Genomic DNA, 16,155 nt, shown 5'->3' with positions numbered 1-16,155 from the left:
CTGGGTTCAATTCCTGGTACCACAGGTCCCCTGAGCACAGTCAGGAGTAAAGCCTGAGCACTATCAGGAAGGAAGGAAGGAAGGAAGGAAGGAAGGAAGGAAGGAAGGAAGGAAGGAAGGAAGGAAGGAAGGAAGGAAGGAAGGAAGGAAGGAAGGAAGGAAGGAAGGAAGGAAGGAAGGAAGGGAGGGAGGGAGGGAGGGAGGGAGGGAGGGAGGGAGGGAGGAAGGAAGGAGGGAAGGAAAGAAGGCTATTTGTTCACCAAAAGAAGAGTGGAATTGGGTGGAAGGGAAGGCAATCAATCAAATTATAGGAAGGGCACTAGAACTTTGGTTGTGTGTTCAGTAAGTCTTCTATACATACAAAACGTGAAAATGCACTTTCAAAATTCACACAGTATTATAAACCAGAAGTAAATAGTTTAATTTTTTTAAGTTCAATGTGAATTTTTATCTTTTTCTGTTGTTTTGGGGCAAGATGGCACTCACCATCTCGCCTTAGACAACGCACAGTTCAGCACACCAGGCATGGAACTCTACGCGATTCCTGATGGACATCGCTGGCTGTTTTGCAAGATTCAAACAAAATGGCATCGGCGGGACACAGGAAAACCACCGTGACGGCCACAGCGTTGCCGTCTGCCCTGGCCCAGTCACAGTGCCATCAGTTAGAGCCATGGTGCCAGTGTGTGCAGTGAGTCATCCACTGTGGCGTGGTCAGCCAACCACCGGGTGACCTGGGACTCAGCGCAGGTGTTCGACCTGGCACAGACCCTCCTCGATAGGGTCCTGCTCTGCGGGCTGCTCAACAACCTCCGGGCGCACTCCATCAACCTCAAGGAGATAAACCTGAGGCCGCAGGTGTCCCAGGTGCTGCCCAGAGATGCAGGCAGGTGCATTGTTTGTGAATGTGCAGATCATTACAACATGCCAGTAGACCAAAAGCTTACATTCTGTAGACTGGGAATACCTGTAAAGGCGATTAGAGGCCGCCCCAAAAGCCTCCATCCCTCCTGGAGAGCCCTGCAAGCTACCAAGAGTATCTCGCCCGCATGGCAGAGCCTGGCAAGCTACCCATGGCATATTCAATATGCCAAAAACAGTAACAACGATGGTCCTCATTCCCCCGACCTTGAAAGAGCCCCAAATATGCCATTGGGCTACACTAGTACGTGACAGGGACGGATGGAGACGTTACTGACACTCACTCGAGCATATCAACGAACAAGGGGATGACAGTGATTCAGTGACCTGTTGTTTTTGGGTGCTCAGGGGCTACTCCTGGCTCAACACTCAGGAATTACTCCTGCTCAATGGGACCATATGGGTTGGCCGTGTGCAAGGCAAACACACTTTACCTGCCATACTATCACTCTGGTTCCTCAGTGAAATACTCATTTCTTCCTAACATTTTTATCATGTGGGGTATCATTTTAATAACTGCTTTGTCTTGTAATTTAAACATCCAGATTAGTTCTTGGTGAGTGTAGATTTATTTTTATTAGAGTCCAACTTTCCTGTATCTCTAATTGGATGCTGGAGACTGTGAGGACATTCCTGGAGATATGTTTTCTAGTGACTCTTGATCTTTGTTCTGAGATGCAGTTAAATTATTTGGAAGTTTTATTCTTTCAGGCCTACCTCTTAAGATTTAGTAGGCAAGACCCAGGTGGTGTTTAGGGCTAATCATTCTCTGCTGAGGAAAAAGTAAATCTCATAGGTATCCCTTTCAGCTGATGGGAAAACACTCCTGGTTGTGCTGGAGTGCCAGGTACCAATCCCTCTAAGACTTTCAGGTGAAAGCTTCAGGTCATTTTCTGATTGGCAGTCTGCCTCATACCTAGAGGCCCTCTGCACGCTTCCAGACTTCATGTGTGGTCCTGTCTAGGATGGTGACCTCTCACCAACAGAGTCTTCCCAAGACTATCTCAGCAATATCTCAGACAAAAGCCTGCTGCGGTCTCTCCATGCACCACAGCCCAGGTCTCTAAAACACTCTAAGTTGATGCAATCATATGAACTTCACTGCATAATGGTCACTGTCTTTTCCATCCTCAAATAGGTTTATAACTTTTTACTGTATAATATTCCATTCATCGACGCACTTTAAAAGATAAACAGAGGTGGAACATAATCACCAGAATCATAAAGGATGTACATTTGTCTTCTGCAGTGCACATTCTTTGTCAGTATCTGTAAACAAAAGACCACTTGCAACAGTGGTGAGCACCAACTAATTCCCACTGAAATATTAAGCAACCATCCTTGGAACTGTTATGCAGTGAACACGTAATTAAGAATTAGGAGTTCGGGACCAGAGAGAGAGTTCAATGGACTAAGTGCATGCTTTGCATGCAGGAGGCCCAGCACAGCATGGTCGGTCCCCCAGCACTGAAAGGGGAGTAGCCTCTGAGCACAGCCATGTGTGACCCAAACCTCCAAATTTTAAACAAGAATTAAAATCTTAATTAAAACACAAAGTCATCAAAAGATTCATATAGATGGACTTTCATAGACACTAATTCCTAATAAGGCATTTAGCGTTTTTAATCAACATATAGGAAAACTGTAACAAAATTTCTCTCTGGAATTTTATTAAAATTGCGACTGACACAATAATACAGTGATCCTTTTTTTTTCTTTTCAGATACACAGATGATGAAACTATACATTTAGTATTTTCTGCAAAACAAGGGAATCATGGAGAAAAAGAAAAGTGTACAGAAAGAAAGATGAAACAAAATTCAACATGAGGGACCAGGAAGATGGCTCAGTGTATGAAAGCACACATCTGGATTTGCCTGGCAGGTCAAGATCCTGAGTTCAAACCCCAGGGTCAGCACACACTGAAGTGATCACAGTAGCCCAGCTATTATACACAGCTGTTAGTGACTTAGAAAATGCCCAGGGCAAGCAGAAGGTCCTGAGCTCAATGCCGGGTGCAATGCATATGCTGATGTACCCTGACAGTTCCATAGCCTGAGGTCCCCATGAGAGGAAGAAACACCAAAAAAAACACGCAAAAACCTGAATATTAAGTATGACTGAAGTTGGGTAATGGATACATGGAATTCATTGTATTATTTCATCTTTTTTTTGAATGTTTAAATATTCCCGTAATAAAAAATATGTTGTGTACATACAAATGCATTTAAACATTTGTTTAGTCGGGAGTCTATTCCATAGGATATTCGTTTCTTAAAAGAGGAACTGATAATGGGCAGTGTCACAGCAGAATCACTGCTACTTCCTGAATCTGGTCAGAAGCAGCTTCGAGAGGCACCTGCATCAGCCCTCCCAGTCTCATCCACCTTCCTTCACTTCAGAGCTGGGAACCTACAGCTTCACAATGGTGAACCTAGCTTGAGATTCCTAACAAAGTGATAATGACTGTAATTACATACACTGCCAGCAATTTTGAGCCCAAAATGTTTCAAGGATTAAAGGCATACACATTTAAAATACATAGAAAAATAATATAATTAGAGTTTATACAAAGTTGTTCTTTACAAAACAAGTACACTATTAAGAAACATATCCAGCCAAGTGGAAATATACTTGTAGCATATGATTAAGAAAAAAACATTTATTTCTAAATGTGGACTGGGAGCCAGGATAACTTTGAATCCACTAGTAGAAACTTTTACCCCATTCTCAAGCTTCTGAAAATAGTAGCCAAAGGGATTAAACAGCTGTTCCTCTTTCCAAGTTTTGTTTAATTTCGGCTGTATATTTCCCATAGAATCTTTCTGCCTTCTTGTTGAATTTGGCATTCCTCTCATTGATGTAGTCAATATCTGCATCATCATTGTAAGGACGTCTCCGGCTGTATTTGTCTCGTTTTTCAATTCTGGGGGAAGAATAAAATAATTTACAAAATCTAACATTTTTTTCAACTTAACAAAACACAGCCACAGAAACAGCAACAAAATCAGCATACTTTGGAAAGTAAAATTGGAGTAAGGAAAAAATTCATCAAGTTAAAGTTACACAACCCTAGATACAAATCATGAAATTCAATGAACAAAAACAACTTCAGAATGCTTGTAGGCACTGCAGATATGGCTCAGCAGTACAGGGTAGTAGGCCTTGCTTATATGAGGCCCGGAGTTCAATCTCCAGCACAATACCCTCATCACTGATAGCAACCCCAGGCAATGCAACAAATATGTAAACTAAAAAACAATGTACATATATTAAAAATAGGGCTGAAGTGACAGTACATCAGCAAGGGCATTTGCCTTGCATGCAGATGACCTGGGTTTAATCCTGGCAGCCCATATTGTCCCCTGAATTTTTTTTTTCTTTTTGGGTCACACCCAGCAATGCACAGGGGTCACTCCTGGCTCATGCACTCAGGAATTACTCCTGGCGGTGCTCAGGGGAACGTATGGGATGCTGGGAATCGAACCCGGGTCGGCCGCGTGCAAGGCAAACGCCCTACCCGCTGTGCTATTGCTCCAGCCCTGTCCCCTGAACTTTTCCCAGGAGTGATCCCTGAGACCAGAGACAGGAGTAAGCCCTAAGCATCTCCTGGTGTGGCCCAAAAGGAATAAAAGTGTCTTTTTTTAACTTTTAAATAATAAGAAGGCCAAAGCAAGAGTGTAGCAGGTAAGGTGCTTGCCTTGCACATGGCTGAACTGGGTTCAATCCCCAGCACCAAAAAGGGTCACCTGACCCCACCAAGAGTGATCCATGGGCACAGAACTAGAAGTAGTACCTAAGCACAGCTGGTTGTGGGGACAGAATAAAAGGTGAGATAAGAGAAGGTTGGGAAGACAGTTTAAAGGGCTACTGGGCATGCTTTACATGTGAGTAGTATTCCAGGGTATACTGCATGGTGCCACCAAGAACACCCAAGCAATACACCAAGAGTAGCCTTGAGCACTGCAAGATGTAGCCCAAAGACAAAAAAAGTAAACAATCAAAAATGCAATAGCGGTATATTTAGTAGAAAATTCTTCTCCTAATCAATTAGCATATAACTTTCCCAGCTTCACTTATAACATTTCAATGTAATCAACACTTGCTAGCACCAAAACCACTCTAAAGGGGGCAGGAGCAGTAATATAGTGGTAGGGCACTAGCCTTGCATGCGGCTGACCCAGGTTCAATACCAAGCCGCCTGGGAGTGATCCTTAAGCACAGTCAGGAGTAAACCCTGAGCACCACCAGGTGTGGTTCCCCAAATAAATAAAAAAACAGGTTTAATCTTCATGTCCATGTTCTCCCTTAAACAAGTATCTCACTTGCTTGTCTCAATATTTCTTTGCTTGCCTACTTCCACTCTGGAGAAGCCTGTGTTTACTCTCAAAAATGTACTTCTCCCTCTCGGTACCCTCACATCTTTCTAAATAAATCTCAATAAAACATCTTGTTTCCCAAAAAAATAAATAAGCTCACTATAAATGCTGAGCCAGAAATGAGAAGTATAATTTTGTCTTTTCAATTTGTTCTAAGCACATTAATTTTATCAGTAAGCATTTAAAATTTCCATGCCAGAGAGATAGTATAGCAAATAAGGTACTTGCTTGCATGTGGCTGCCCCAGTTCAATACCAGGCACCCCCTACAGTCCCTTGAACCATCCAGGAGTGAAGCCTGAGTGTAGAGCAGGAATAAGTCCTCAACACTGCCAGGTGAACCCAAAAACAAACAAAAAATTTCAAGCTACTATACTAAGTACATACTGTTTCTCCAGATCTATGACCATCCTGTCGATTTCTTCTGAGGAAGGCACATGTGTTCCATGAAGAAGACTATTAGATGTTGGGAAAAACTCCTCTCCACTGCAAAGACAGCAAAATAGACTTAGAATACACTATAAATAGGCTACACTCTCAAACTTTGAACTCAACTACCATTTATAATAAGTGCATACATAATTTTACTGCAAAATCCTATCTTTAAAAAAAATACAGAATTGGAAGGGCCCTAGAAATCACCTGTCATCTTCATTCTAGAAATAGAACCAAAGGCCAGAGGTTAAAGGATTTGAACTTCTGAAGCCAGACAGATAGTACATCAGTTAGGGAGACTGCCTTACAAACAATGCATATGGTCGCCTGAGCACTGCTGAGTGTGGTCAAAACATAAAACAAAACAACTTGAACTTCTATGTTCATTCAGAAAAACAAAAACAAGGGGTCAGAAAAATCTTTTTTGCAAGGCGCTGTATTGGGACACATCTGTATTTATTTGTTTGCATATCCTCCATGGCTGCTTTCACATCTCAATAGCAAAGCTGAGTAGTAGCAAAGACTACTTGGGCCTATAAAGACTAAAACTAGTAAGTGGTCCTTTGCTAAAAAAATCTAAAAACAAAAATCGAGGGGCTGAGAGATAGTACAACTGGTAGGGTGTTTGCCTTGCATACGGCTGACCTGAGTTTTATTCCTGGAATCCCATATGATCCCCTAAGCACTGCCAGAAGTGATTCCTGAATGCAAAGCCAGGAGTAAATCCTGAGCATCATTAGGTGCGGCCCAACACCACCAACAACAACCCTCCACCAAAAAAAAAAAAAAAATGTTCACCCATTTCAATACATTCTGCTTCCTAAAATAACTAAATTACTGATAGTTTTTGTTAACTATCTTAGAAAGCTCAGCTAGAAAAAAAGCCAGATGTCTAGTTTACCTGTGTGGAGGGAGCAATGTATCATATTGTCAAGAATCAGACCATTCATTAACAGATGTAGACAATGCCTAAGTGTGCCTATTTTTATGTAAGTATGTATGTATGTGTATATAGACACATAAATACATGTTATCACCCCAATATGAAAAAAAGGTTTGCATCAATCTTGACAACTTACTGTTTTTCTCTCAGTCTCTCATATGCTTCCATGTCAGGTTTGATCTGCCTGGTCAACCGATGATACTGGCGTAACTGGGCAGCAGCATAGTCTAAAGGAGAGAGAAAGAGAATCAGATGACATGTCCTTGCTAACTATTGTTCTGAAAAAGGTCTAAGTTAGTAACACGAGCACAAAACACTAATTATAACCTCTATATTGTGAAGATGCTGATAATACAACCTTTAATACTGCCACAAAGCATAAAAGAATCCAGCGCACTGGAGCAGTCTTTTTACTTCTGCCCTCTAAGACACATGTGGATTTTTCTTCGGTTTTAAGTCTCTAACAAAAACATTACGTGGGGGCCAGAGAGATGATTCAGGGGTTAAGCACACACCTTACATATAGTCAACCCTAGTATGATCCCTGATACCACATGTTCCCCTCAGCATGCCTGTGACCCCGGAAGCCCCCAAGTACTACGAGGGTGGCACCGGAATTGCTGGTGTCACAGCATTCAGACAGCACCACATCCTTAGACCCTCACACTGAACTGTCAGCCCCACTGGCTAAAAATCTGGGAATGGCACCCAGGTCCCCTTGAGCACCACTTGAGAGGACCATAAAAGAAGTTACATGAAATTACTGTACTTTCTTAAAGTGAGAAACACTGAAAGAAATGCTAATTCTAAAATCATGGCCAATAAAATAAAGATCAACCTGACCTGAAAATCCCAGATCAGGGTTTTTCCTCTTCTTTTTCTTCTCCCATCTTTCTGCATCCTCTGCACTGATTTCTAGCAATTTCACTTTCTCGTAGTCTTCTCCTCTTGCTGCACATTCCTAAAAGCAAGATGTAGAGCTGATAACTACAATTATGACACAATTATTTTATCTGTTTTAATTTTACAATTCTCTTGCCCCCACACGTGGCTGTCTTCATCGGGTCCCCTGGAGAGGGGGGGGTTGAGTTTCCCTCCCCGCGCAGAGCAGAGCAGAGCCCAGCAGCCGAAGACTTCCAGAACCCAGCCACAGTCATGCTCAAGGCCACTCTCCACATGTTTGGACAAGCCTCATGCATAAAGGTACTGGCAGAGGATTCTAGATGTGCGGGACCTGGGGCTGAGATCTCCAAGCCTGCTCAGATCGGGACTGGGCCTCTTCCGCCCAGATCCCCCATTTTCCAGTAGCTAGGCAGTCACACCCAAAAACCCTGGTGCAGTGTAATCTCATCAACGGCCAACATCCAGAGACTATAAAACAAACAACCGGAAGCAAGATCTTATAGCCTAGTTCTCCCTCTCAGAGGACCTGGCAAGCTACCGAGAGTTTCCTGCCCACATGGGAGAGCCTGGCAAGCTCCCCGTGGTGTATTCATATGCCAAAACCAGTAACAATGATAGGTCTCATTCCCCTGATCCTGAAAGAGCCTCCAATGAGGCACCATTCGGAAGGATGAGTAAAGAGAGGCTTCTAAATCTCAGAGCTAGAATGAATGGAGGCGTTACTGAGACCGAATGAGAAAACTGACGATCAACGGGATGATGATGAATTTTACGATTCAACAACACTGTCAAACAACACCTATTTTAAAAACTTAGGGGATGAAGATGTTGCTCAAGTAGCCGAGCACATGCCTTGTATGTGTGAGGCCCTGTATTCTGCCCAGCACTGCAGGGCCTCCCCACACCCACACACATCACTGTCAGGTATGGCCCCACAAGAAATTTAAAGAGGAGGCTAGAGAGCGCTCAACAAACAAGAGTACACCCTAAGCATGCAGGACCCCAGTTTGGATCCCTAGTACGGCATGGTCCCCCGAGCACTGAGCCAAGAGTAGACCCTGCACACCACTGCGTCTGCCCGCCGCCCCCCCCCCCCGCCCCCAAACACACACACACAAAGGAAACAGAAAAGAGGATGGAGAACTGGAGCTTAAGGGTTTGCACATATACCTGGCATGGCTAATCCCCATAGTTCAATCCCCAATATCGATGCTACAGCACTGCATTGCTAACTCTGAGCACCAATAGATCAGGCCTGCTAAACCAGACTGGGTATCACTGGAGAGGCCCCTGGGTTCTCTGAGCACTGCATGGGAGCCACCCACTAAAATAAGAGTAATATTTGAAGGAAATTTGGGAAGATGCTCTGGTATTACTAAGAGTGTAACAATTTGGCGCTGAAGTGATAGTACAGCAGGTAGGGCATCTTCCTTGCACATGGCAACCTGAGTTTAATTCCCTGCATCCCAAATGGTCCCCCAAGCACCAACAGAAGTAATTCCTGAGTGCAGAACCAGGAGTAATCCCTGAGCATCGCCGCATGTGACCAAAAAGGAAAAAATTAAGAAGTGCAGCAATTTAGGGGCCAGAGTGATAGTACAGTAGAGAGAGCATTTGCCTTGCATGTGGTCGACCCGCATTCGGTCCCAGGCATCCCATAAGGTCCCCTGAGCACCGCCAGGAGTGATTCCTGAGTGCAGAGCCAGGAATCAGCCCTGGGTATCGCCAGGTGTGACCTAAAAAGTTTAAAAAAAAAAAAGTGCAGTAATTTAAAAACTGTATTCATCCAATGTTAATCGGGTATCAGATTATGTTTCACATGTGGGTCAAAGACATAGTATATGACCTGCATGAAGCTGGGCCTGATTCAATCCCCAGGTCCCAAGCACCCCCAGGCGCAGAATAGTCCAACCCCAGCGGCCCCTAAAATAACATTTTTGAAAGATTTTTAAATGCTTCATATGCATTAATTCATTTAATTCATAATTACTCAGCTATTATGAGAGTCCCCATTTTACAGCTGAGAGAATAGCACAAAAGTTAAAGAACCCATCCGAAGTGCTATTGCTCGAGAGTCACCTTAAAAAAATCAACATGTCCTACTGGTTCAACACAGAGAGTGACTGATTAAACCACTTGTTAAGAGAATATAGTAGTTCCCAACCTTTTTCTTTTCTTCTTCCTGTAGTTCCCATTCCAAACGAGCTTTTTTGGCCTCCCAATTTGCAGGTAACTTAAGTCTTTTATCTTCTTCCACAACTTCCTGGTGGTTTAATTTACGAGCTTCATTCTAAAACCATAATACAAAAACTTTGTCAGCTGAAACACGAAAATTAATCCAAAGAGACTGTGTCTTCCTTGAGGGTCAGTTAAGTCAAATAAAGAAAAGAATACCATTTTGTGCAAAAAAAGAACACCATCAAAAGATTCTAAGTCAGGGAAGAGCTGAATTAGACCTTTATGTCTTATACACCTGAGAAAAATGTGTGACACTGCACTAGATGGCAATTCCAAAAGCCTAACTAAGGTCAACTTCGCATCAGTTTAGCTGTGTGGTCAATTTGCAGAGGTTCCTTAGTGTTGGATCAGAGGAAGATTTTGAAAAGTGAGGAAGGGATAGTATAGTGATATTTAAGCAGATTTCATATGACACTAAGAAATATTAAATCACATTTGAGAAACATACTCTTTACTCCTAATTGCTTGGGGGCGGGCGGGAGGAGTGGGGAGTATTAATCCAGGGCTAAGGGCTTTGAGAGGCGTAGGAGGGTGGAGGCAGGGGGAAGAGGATCCACACCTGGTGATGCTAAGGGGAATACATGTGGTCCCTGGAAGGAAACAAGCGCCTTGACTCCTGTGCCCTTTCTGGCCACTTGGGTTTTGGTATCTATTCTCCCCCACAACTCCACCCCAATACCTATCCCAATCTAACCTTCAAACATTAATACTTCAAATTATGACAAATATAAGGTTCTTTGGTTTTAATCATAAAATCCCAAATGCATTAAGTGCATGATGGGGCCAGAGATATAACACAGCAGGAGACACGCTTTATAAGCAACTGAGCACCGCCAGGTGTATGCCCTGATCATAGCCAGGTGTTGCCCCAAAACCAAAATAATATATAAAAGTTAAAAACTGGTGAGAGATAGTACCGCAGGTAGGGTATTCGCCTTGCATTCAGCCAACCCAGGTTTGATCCTTGGCATCCCATATGATCCTGTCGAGAACTGCCAGGAGTATTTCCTGGGTGCAGAGCTATGAGTAACCCCTGAACATCGCTGGGTGTGACCCAAAACCCAAAAATAAAATTTAAAAAAATGTTAAAACTTCTCATTTTTTAATAAATAAATGAACTACATGAATCAAAACAAGTAAACCAAAAAAGTTATCTAGGGACAACTTAACTGGATATCTCTTAGGTCACAGGCTCTTGAGAATACTAATTTCCAATCACATGCTAAATACAAGAAATATTTGAGCATGTCTAGTTACCCACTAAACTTTTTCTGGACAAGAAGAGTTCCTTGATTCAAATACTATCCCCGGGGCTGGAGCGACAGCACAACGGGTAGGGCGTTTGCCTCGCACGCAGCCCACCCGGGTTCAATTCCCAGCCTTCCATATGGTCCCCCACGCACTGCCAGGAGTAATCCTGAGTGCACAGCCAGGAATAACCCCTGAGCATCACCGGGTGTGACCCAAAAACAAAAAACAAACAAACAAAACCCCCAAAAAATACTATGCGCATACACTCTCAATTCTGGGAATGTGCTCCCTTTGAAGGCACCATAATAGAAGCTGTGTTTGTGACAACAAAGGAGAAAGCAAACCATGAAAAATATTCCAGAATATGAGTCTGTACCAGTAACCTGCCAGAAAGAATCGAGGAAGCAAAACTGCTCTCCCCTAGGTACTGTTGGCGGGCAGGGAAACGTTATGATAGGCTATTTAAGTGGAGGGGGAGGTGCTCGTGATCACCTCTGATGATGTTCGGGGGACCATATTCAGTGGTGGGGAAGGGACGCGGGTGGGCCGCCACTCGCTGTACTATCTCTCTAGCCTATGTATTTTTTAATTGTTTGGTTTCGGGGCAACACCCGGTGAGACTCAGGTGCGACTCCTGGATCTATGCCTGGAGGGGTCCCTCCTGAAGCATCTGGGGAACCCTGCGGTCTCGGCCTCCCACATGCAAAACAAGTACCCAGCCTGCGGGGCCCTCTCTGGAACCCATGAAATATTTCATTTAACCTGAATTCTCGACGACGCCCTCGGGCCTCGCCAGGTGCAGATCTCGGCGGAGACTCGGCGCTACTCACCCGCTTCAGGTGCAGCTCCCGGAATTTGCGCAGCCTCTGCTCGCGCTTCTGGGCGGCCAGTTCCTCGGCCGTCGCGGGCGGCGGCTGCTCCTCCGCCGCGTCCAGCCGCACCTGCCGCGAGAGGGACGGCGCTGGGGTAGGGTCGGCTCGGCTTTTCCCGGTGACGGCCTAGGCCGACCCGGAGCCTCTGCCCGCAGTGTCGGCGCATCCGGCCCGGCAACCCAGGCAGAGTCTCCACCTCTAACCCCATCCCTCTATGGGGCCCAGCCCCACAAAAATCCCCACAAAGAGCCGGGGGGCACTTACCTCCTCAGACAGAGTCCCAGCCGCCATCACGATCCTTCTTCCCACTTCCGTCAACAACCCTAAGCACTTCCGAGGTTTACCGGACTGGCAACTACCCGTAAGACCCGCCCCTTCCGGACAGCCTCTGGAATTGGAACCAATCCCTGCCCTCTTTAGTATTAAACTGTTTTTAATTGGGCAGGGCTCTGCGCAGCCGCAAAAGGTGGTTTACCGACGGCGGGTTAGCGACTGGGATTCATTAGTGAAGTCTCCAAAGGTGACATTCCATCGAGTGTCTCCTGTAAGCCAGAATGCCGACATAATGCTTCAGTATTTGGCCTGGACTTTCTCAAAGGTTGGCGGCTTAGTTAAAAGAGCAGTCATCCCAGACTTACTCTTCAATCTTTCTTGACGATATCTCTTTGCTTTTTTTTTTTTAACTCGGGTGAAGCCTGTTCTCTCTTGAATACTGACGCCCTCTCCCTCTCCCCTCACATCTTTTTTAAGTAAAATGCTCAATTAAAAACTGTCTTGCATCACGAAAAAGAAGCATCCCAGCAGGACCAGGTGAAATCTGTTTCACCATTTTTTTTTTTTTTTTTTGCGTCACACCCAGCGATGCTCAGGGGTTACTCCTGGCTTTGCACTCAGGAGTTACTCCTGGCGGTGCTTGGGGGACCATATGGGATGCCGGGGATCGAACCCGGGTCGGCCGCGTGCAAGGCAAACGCCCTACCCGCTGTGCTATCGCTCTGGCCCCCTGCTTCACCTTTTATGACATGGCCTCTATAAGTGACATAGTATCCCTTCCTTTATGCAGATCAAGGACAAAGGATATAGCCCATACCCCTCCATGGAGGAGTGTCATTGTCACATAGTAAGAACAGTATATAAATCATAAGATCTTCAACTATACTGGAAAATTCAATTGACCGCACACTTTTGTTATTAAACCAATGTAAATATAACTTGGACTTGAGAGTACTTATTCTTTTGTCTTGAGGAGGAGAGGTTTGGGCCACACTTGGCAGTGCTTGAGGGCTATTTCTGGAGGCTTAGGGCACCATAAGGGGTTCTGGAAATTCAAATCAGGGTTTGAGGGATACAAGGTAAGTACCTTAAACTTAAGCCCTGTACAATCTCTCTCATATTTACAAAAAAAAAAAGTTGCCCCATGAAAAGAATTATTTTTTGTTTGCTCCTTAAGAATATCCAAGATGGGCTGGAGCAATAGTACAGCGGGTAGGATGTTTGCCAGGTTCAATTCCCAGCATCCCATATGGTCCCCTCAGCACTGCCAGGAGTAATTCCTGAGTGCAAAGCCAGGAGTAATCCCTGTGCATCGCTGGGTGTGACCCCCCCCCCAAGAAAAAGATACCACAAAGATCAACAAAAAAGTCCAAAAACCACATTCAAAATCTGGGAGAGATGAACAATGTGTCTTCTTCCTCAAAGGAGAAATATAGATGGCCAATCAGCATATTTTTTAAAAAGTGCTCATTGTCACTCATGATTAGAGAAATGTAAATCAAAACAAGTGAGATCTCACAACCAGTGAGGATGGCATATACAAAAATAATGTGTTGTGGGGTTGTGAGAAAGAAACCCACATTCACTTATGTTGGAAATGTCAATGTCAGTGGAAAGCAATATGGGTATTTCTAAAAAAAAAAAAAAAACTCCCATACAACCCAACAGTACAGCGGAGGATGCAGGGGGAGCTAGTAATGTACTTTTTAAGAAACAGTAAGATTTAAGAAGAGAGTACCTAGCCATTAAGTAGCTAGACATAAAGATCACACACACCCCACCCCCTTTTAAAGAAACAAGATAATTTTTATTGAATGAAACTTTTTTAGGAAGATGTGAAGGTGATGAAAGAGAAAAAGAGGAAGTACATATTCAAGAAATTGGGCTTCTCCAAGTGGAAAATTCAAGTGAGCAAAGATACATAGAGACAAGCAAATAAGATATGTGTTCGTAGGCTGGAGCAATAGCACAGCAGGTAGGGCATTTGCCTTGCACTCGGCCGACCCGGGTTCGATTCCCAGCATCCCATATGGTACCCTGAGCACCTCCAGGAGTAATTCCTGAGTGCATGAGCCAGGAGTAATCCCTGTGCATTGCTGGGTGTGACCCAAAAAGCAAAAAAAAAAAAAGATACGTGTTCGAGAGGCAACATGAACTTGAAGAACCACCACATCCCTTTGAAATACAAAATCCTCTTTGGGGAAGAGAAAATGAGGTACCTCACAGATGCAGAAATCCAAGGCCCTAGTTATAGAAGGGTTAGGCCCCACAGGAGAAAAGCTATCAAAGAAAAGAATTGATGAGATAATGAAAAGATTATCAACAGTGCAAGGAATGAGATTATAAAGAAGGGAAAAAAACAACTGTTCAAGACTTTCTGTGACAATGCCCAGATTAACTTTTTTTTCTTTTTTGTACCAGATTAACTTCTATGCAGTGAACTCCAGAAAAAATCATTTGGAAGTATTGTATTAACCTCCTCCTAAAAACAATTGCGGGCTTTTCCACTCTGGAGAAGACTGTGTTTTTCTTGAACACGTATTTTCTTTCTCTCTCTTCTCTAAGTTCCATTCAATAAAAACTGTCTTGCTTCATTTATTTCATCTCCTGAAATTCTCTCCTATACGGGAAAGAGACAAACCAAGGACATCTGTTATACTAGGACTGGCTTTCCTTTCCTGAAAGAGCAGTTCTTCACTCCTGCCTGAGTAATGGTTCCTTAAGAAATAGGGTGGCAGAGATCATCTCTCAGTGCAAAACAAGCAGACTCCAGGCCCTGTGGAGCTGGCAAGATTTGAACATCTGAGCTGTGTAGATGCTTGCAGCAGATTTTACCAGTCCTGACCTAAGCCAGGCATTTTTCAGAGTGCTAGTGGCCAAGGAAGGTTCAGCATAGTGGTGGAAGCATTCTTTCTCAAGTCCCCCTCCCTAGCTCCCCACCTTACAGAGCTACTGACAACAATACTTCTTGGTAATGTACCTCTCCGGTACAAAAACATTAATTTTAAAAATACCTATGTTCATCACAGCACTTAGTAATACAACAGCCAAGATATGGAAACAGCCCAAAAACCCAACTACCAATGAATGAATCAGGAAGTTGAACACAGGTAGGGCACTTTCTTTACATGCAGCTGACCCAGATTCAATACCAAGCATGCCCAGATGGTTCCCCCAAGCCCTTCCAAGAGTCATCACTGAGAGCAGAGCCAGGAGTAAGCCCTAAGCACCACTGGGTGTGACAAAAAAAAACTTGTGATACATATCCACAACGGAGAGCACCCGAATCCTAAGAGTCTCTTGCCCCCGCACCTGGCTGTCTTCACTGGGGCCCCTTGGAGAGGGTGGGTTGAGTCACCCTCCCCACCCTGAGCAGAACCCCGATAGCTGAAGACCTCCGGAACCCAGCCACAGCCATGCTCAAGGCCCCTCTCCATATGTTTGGACAAACCTCACGCATGAAGGAACCAGCAGAGGAACCCAGGTGTGCGGTACCTGAGGCTGAGATCTCCAAGCCTGCTCTGATCAGGACTGGGTCTCTTCCGCCCAGATCCCCCATTTTCCAGTAGCTAGGCAGTAGCTTCTCAGCCACGTGACATCTTATAGCCTTGTTCTTCCTCTCAGAGAATCTGGCAAGCTGCTACTGAGAGTTTCCTGCCCACATGGGAGAGCCTGGCAAGCTCCCTGTGGCGTATTCACATGCCAAATATAGTAACAATGATGGTTCTCATTCTCTTGACCCTGAAAGAGCCTCATGTGGCAACCAACCGTTGGGAAGGACAGTAATGGGAGGCTGCTAAAATCTCAGGGCTAGGATGAATGGAGACATTACTGGGACCGCAAATCGATGATAAATGGGATGATAGTATTGCTGTACAACATCTCACAATCTCAGGCCTAACTAGGCTTGGAGGTAAAAATTGTTTTTCTGTTACTGTTAC

The 16,155-nt window shown here is 44.4% G+C and overlaps 1 protein-coding gene across 1 annotated transcript; it reads right to left on the bottom strand.

Moving 5' to 3' along the window:
- Positions 1–2,564: 2,564 nt before the first annotated feature.
- SYF2 (SYF2 pre-mRNA splicing factor) lies at positions 2,565–12,358 on the bottom strand. Its single transcript, XM_055140663.1, has 7 exons — positions 12,206–12,358; positions 11,900–12,010; positions 9,745–9,870; positions 7,521–7,638; positions 6,814–6,904; positions 5,687–5,785; positions 2,565–3,847 (listed from the first exon to the last, which is right to left on the bottom strand). The coding sequence occupies exons 1-7, from the start codon at positions 12,230–12,232 to the stop codon at positions 3,682–3,684; spliced, it is 738 nt and encodes a 245-aa protein (XP_054996638.1). The 5' UTR covers positions 12,233–12,358; the 3' UTR covers positions 2,565–3,681.
- Positions 12,359–16,155: the final 3,797 nt, after the last annotated feature.

Source organism: Sorex araneus, chromosome 5 (assembly GCF_027595985.1).
Source record: "Sorex araneus isolate mSorAra2 chromosome 5, mSorAra2.pri, whole genome shotgun sequence".
Taxonomy (NCBI): Eukaryota; Metazoa; Chordata; class Mammalia; order Eulipotyphla; family Soricidae; genus Sorex; species Sorex araneus.
This window is presented reverse-complemented; position numbering and strand designations above follow the sequence as displayed.

Coding starts and splice junctions, on each gene's coding strand:
- SYF2 (XM_055140663.1), bottom strand. CDS start 12,232: ATGGCGGCTGGGACTCTGTCTGAGGAG. Junction 9,871..11,899: donor GGGAGCTGCACCTGAAGCGG/GTGAGTAGCGCC, acceptor TTATGGTTTTAG/AATGAAGCTCGTAAATTAAA. Junction 3,848..5,686: donor GTCATAGATCTGGAGAAACA/GTATGTACTTAG, acceptor TTCTTCCCCCAG/AATTGAAAAACGAGACAAAT.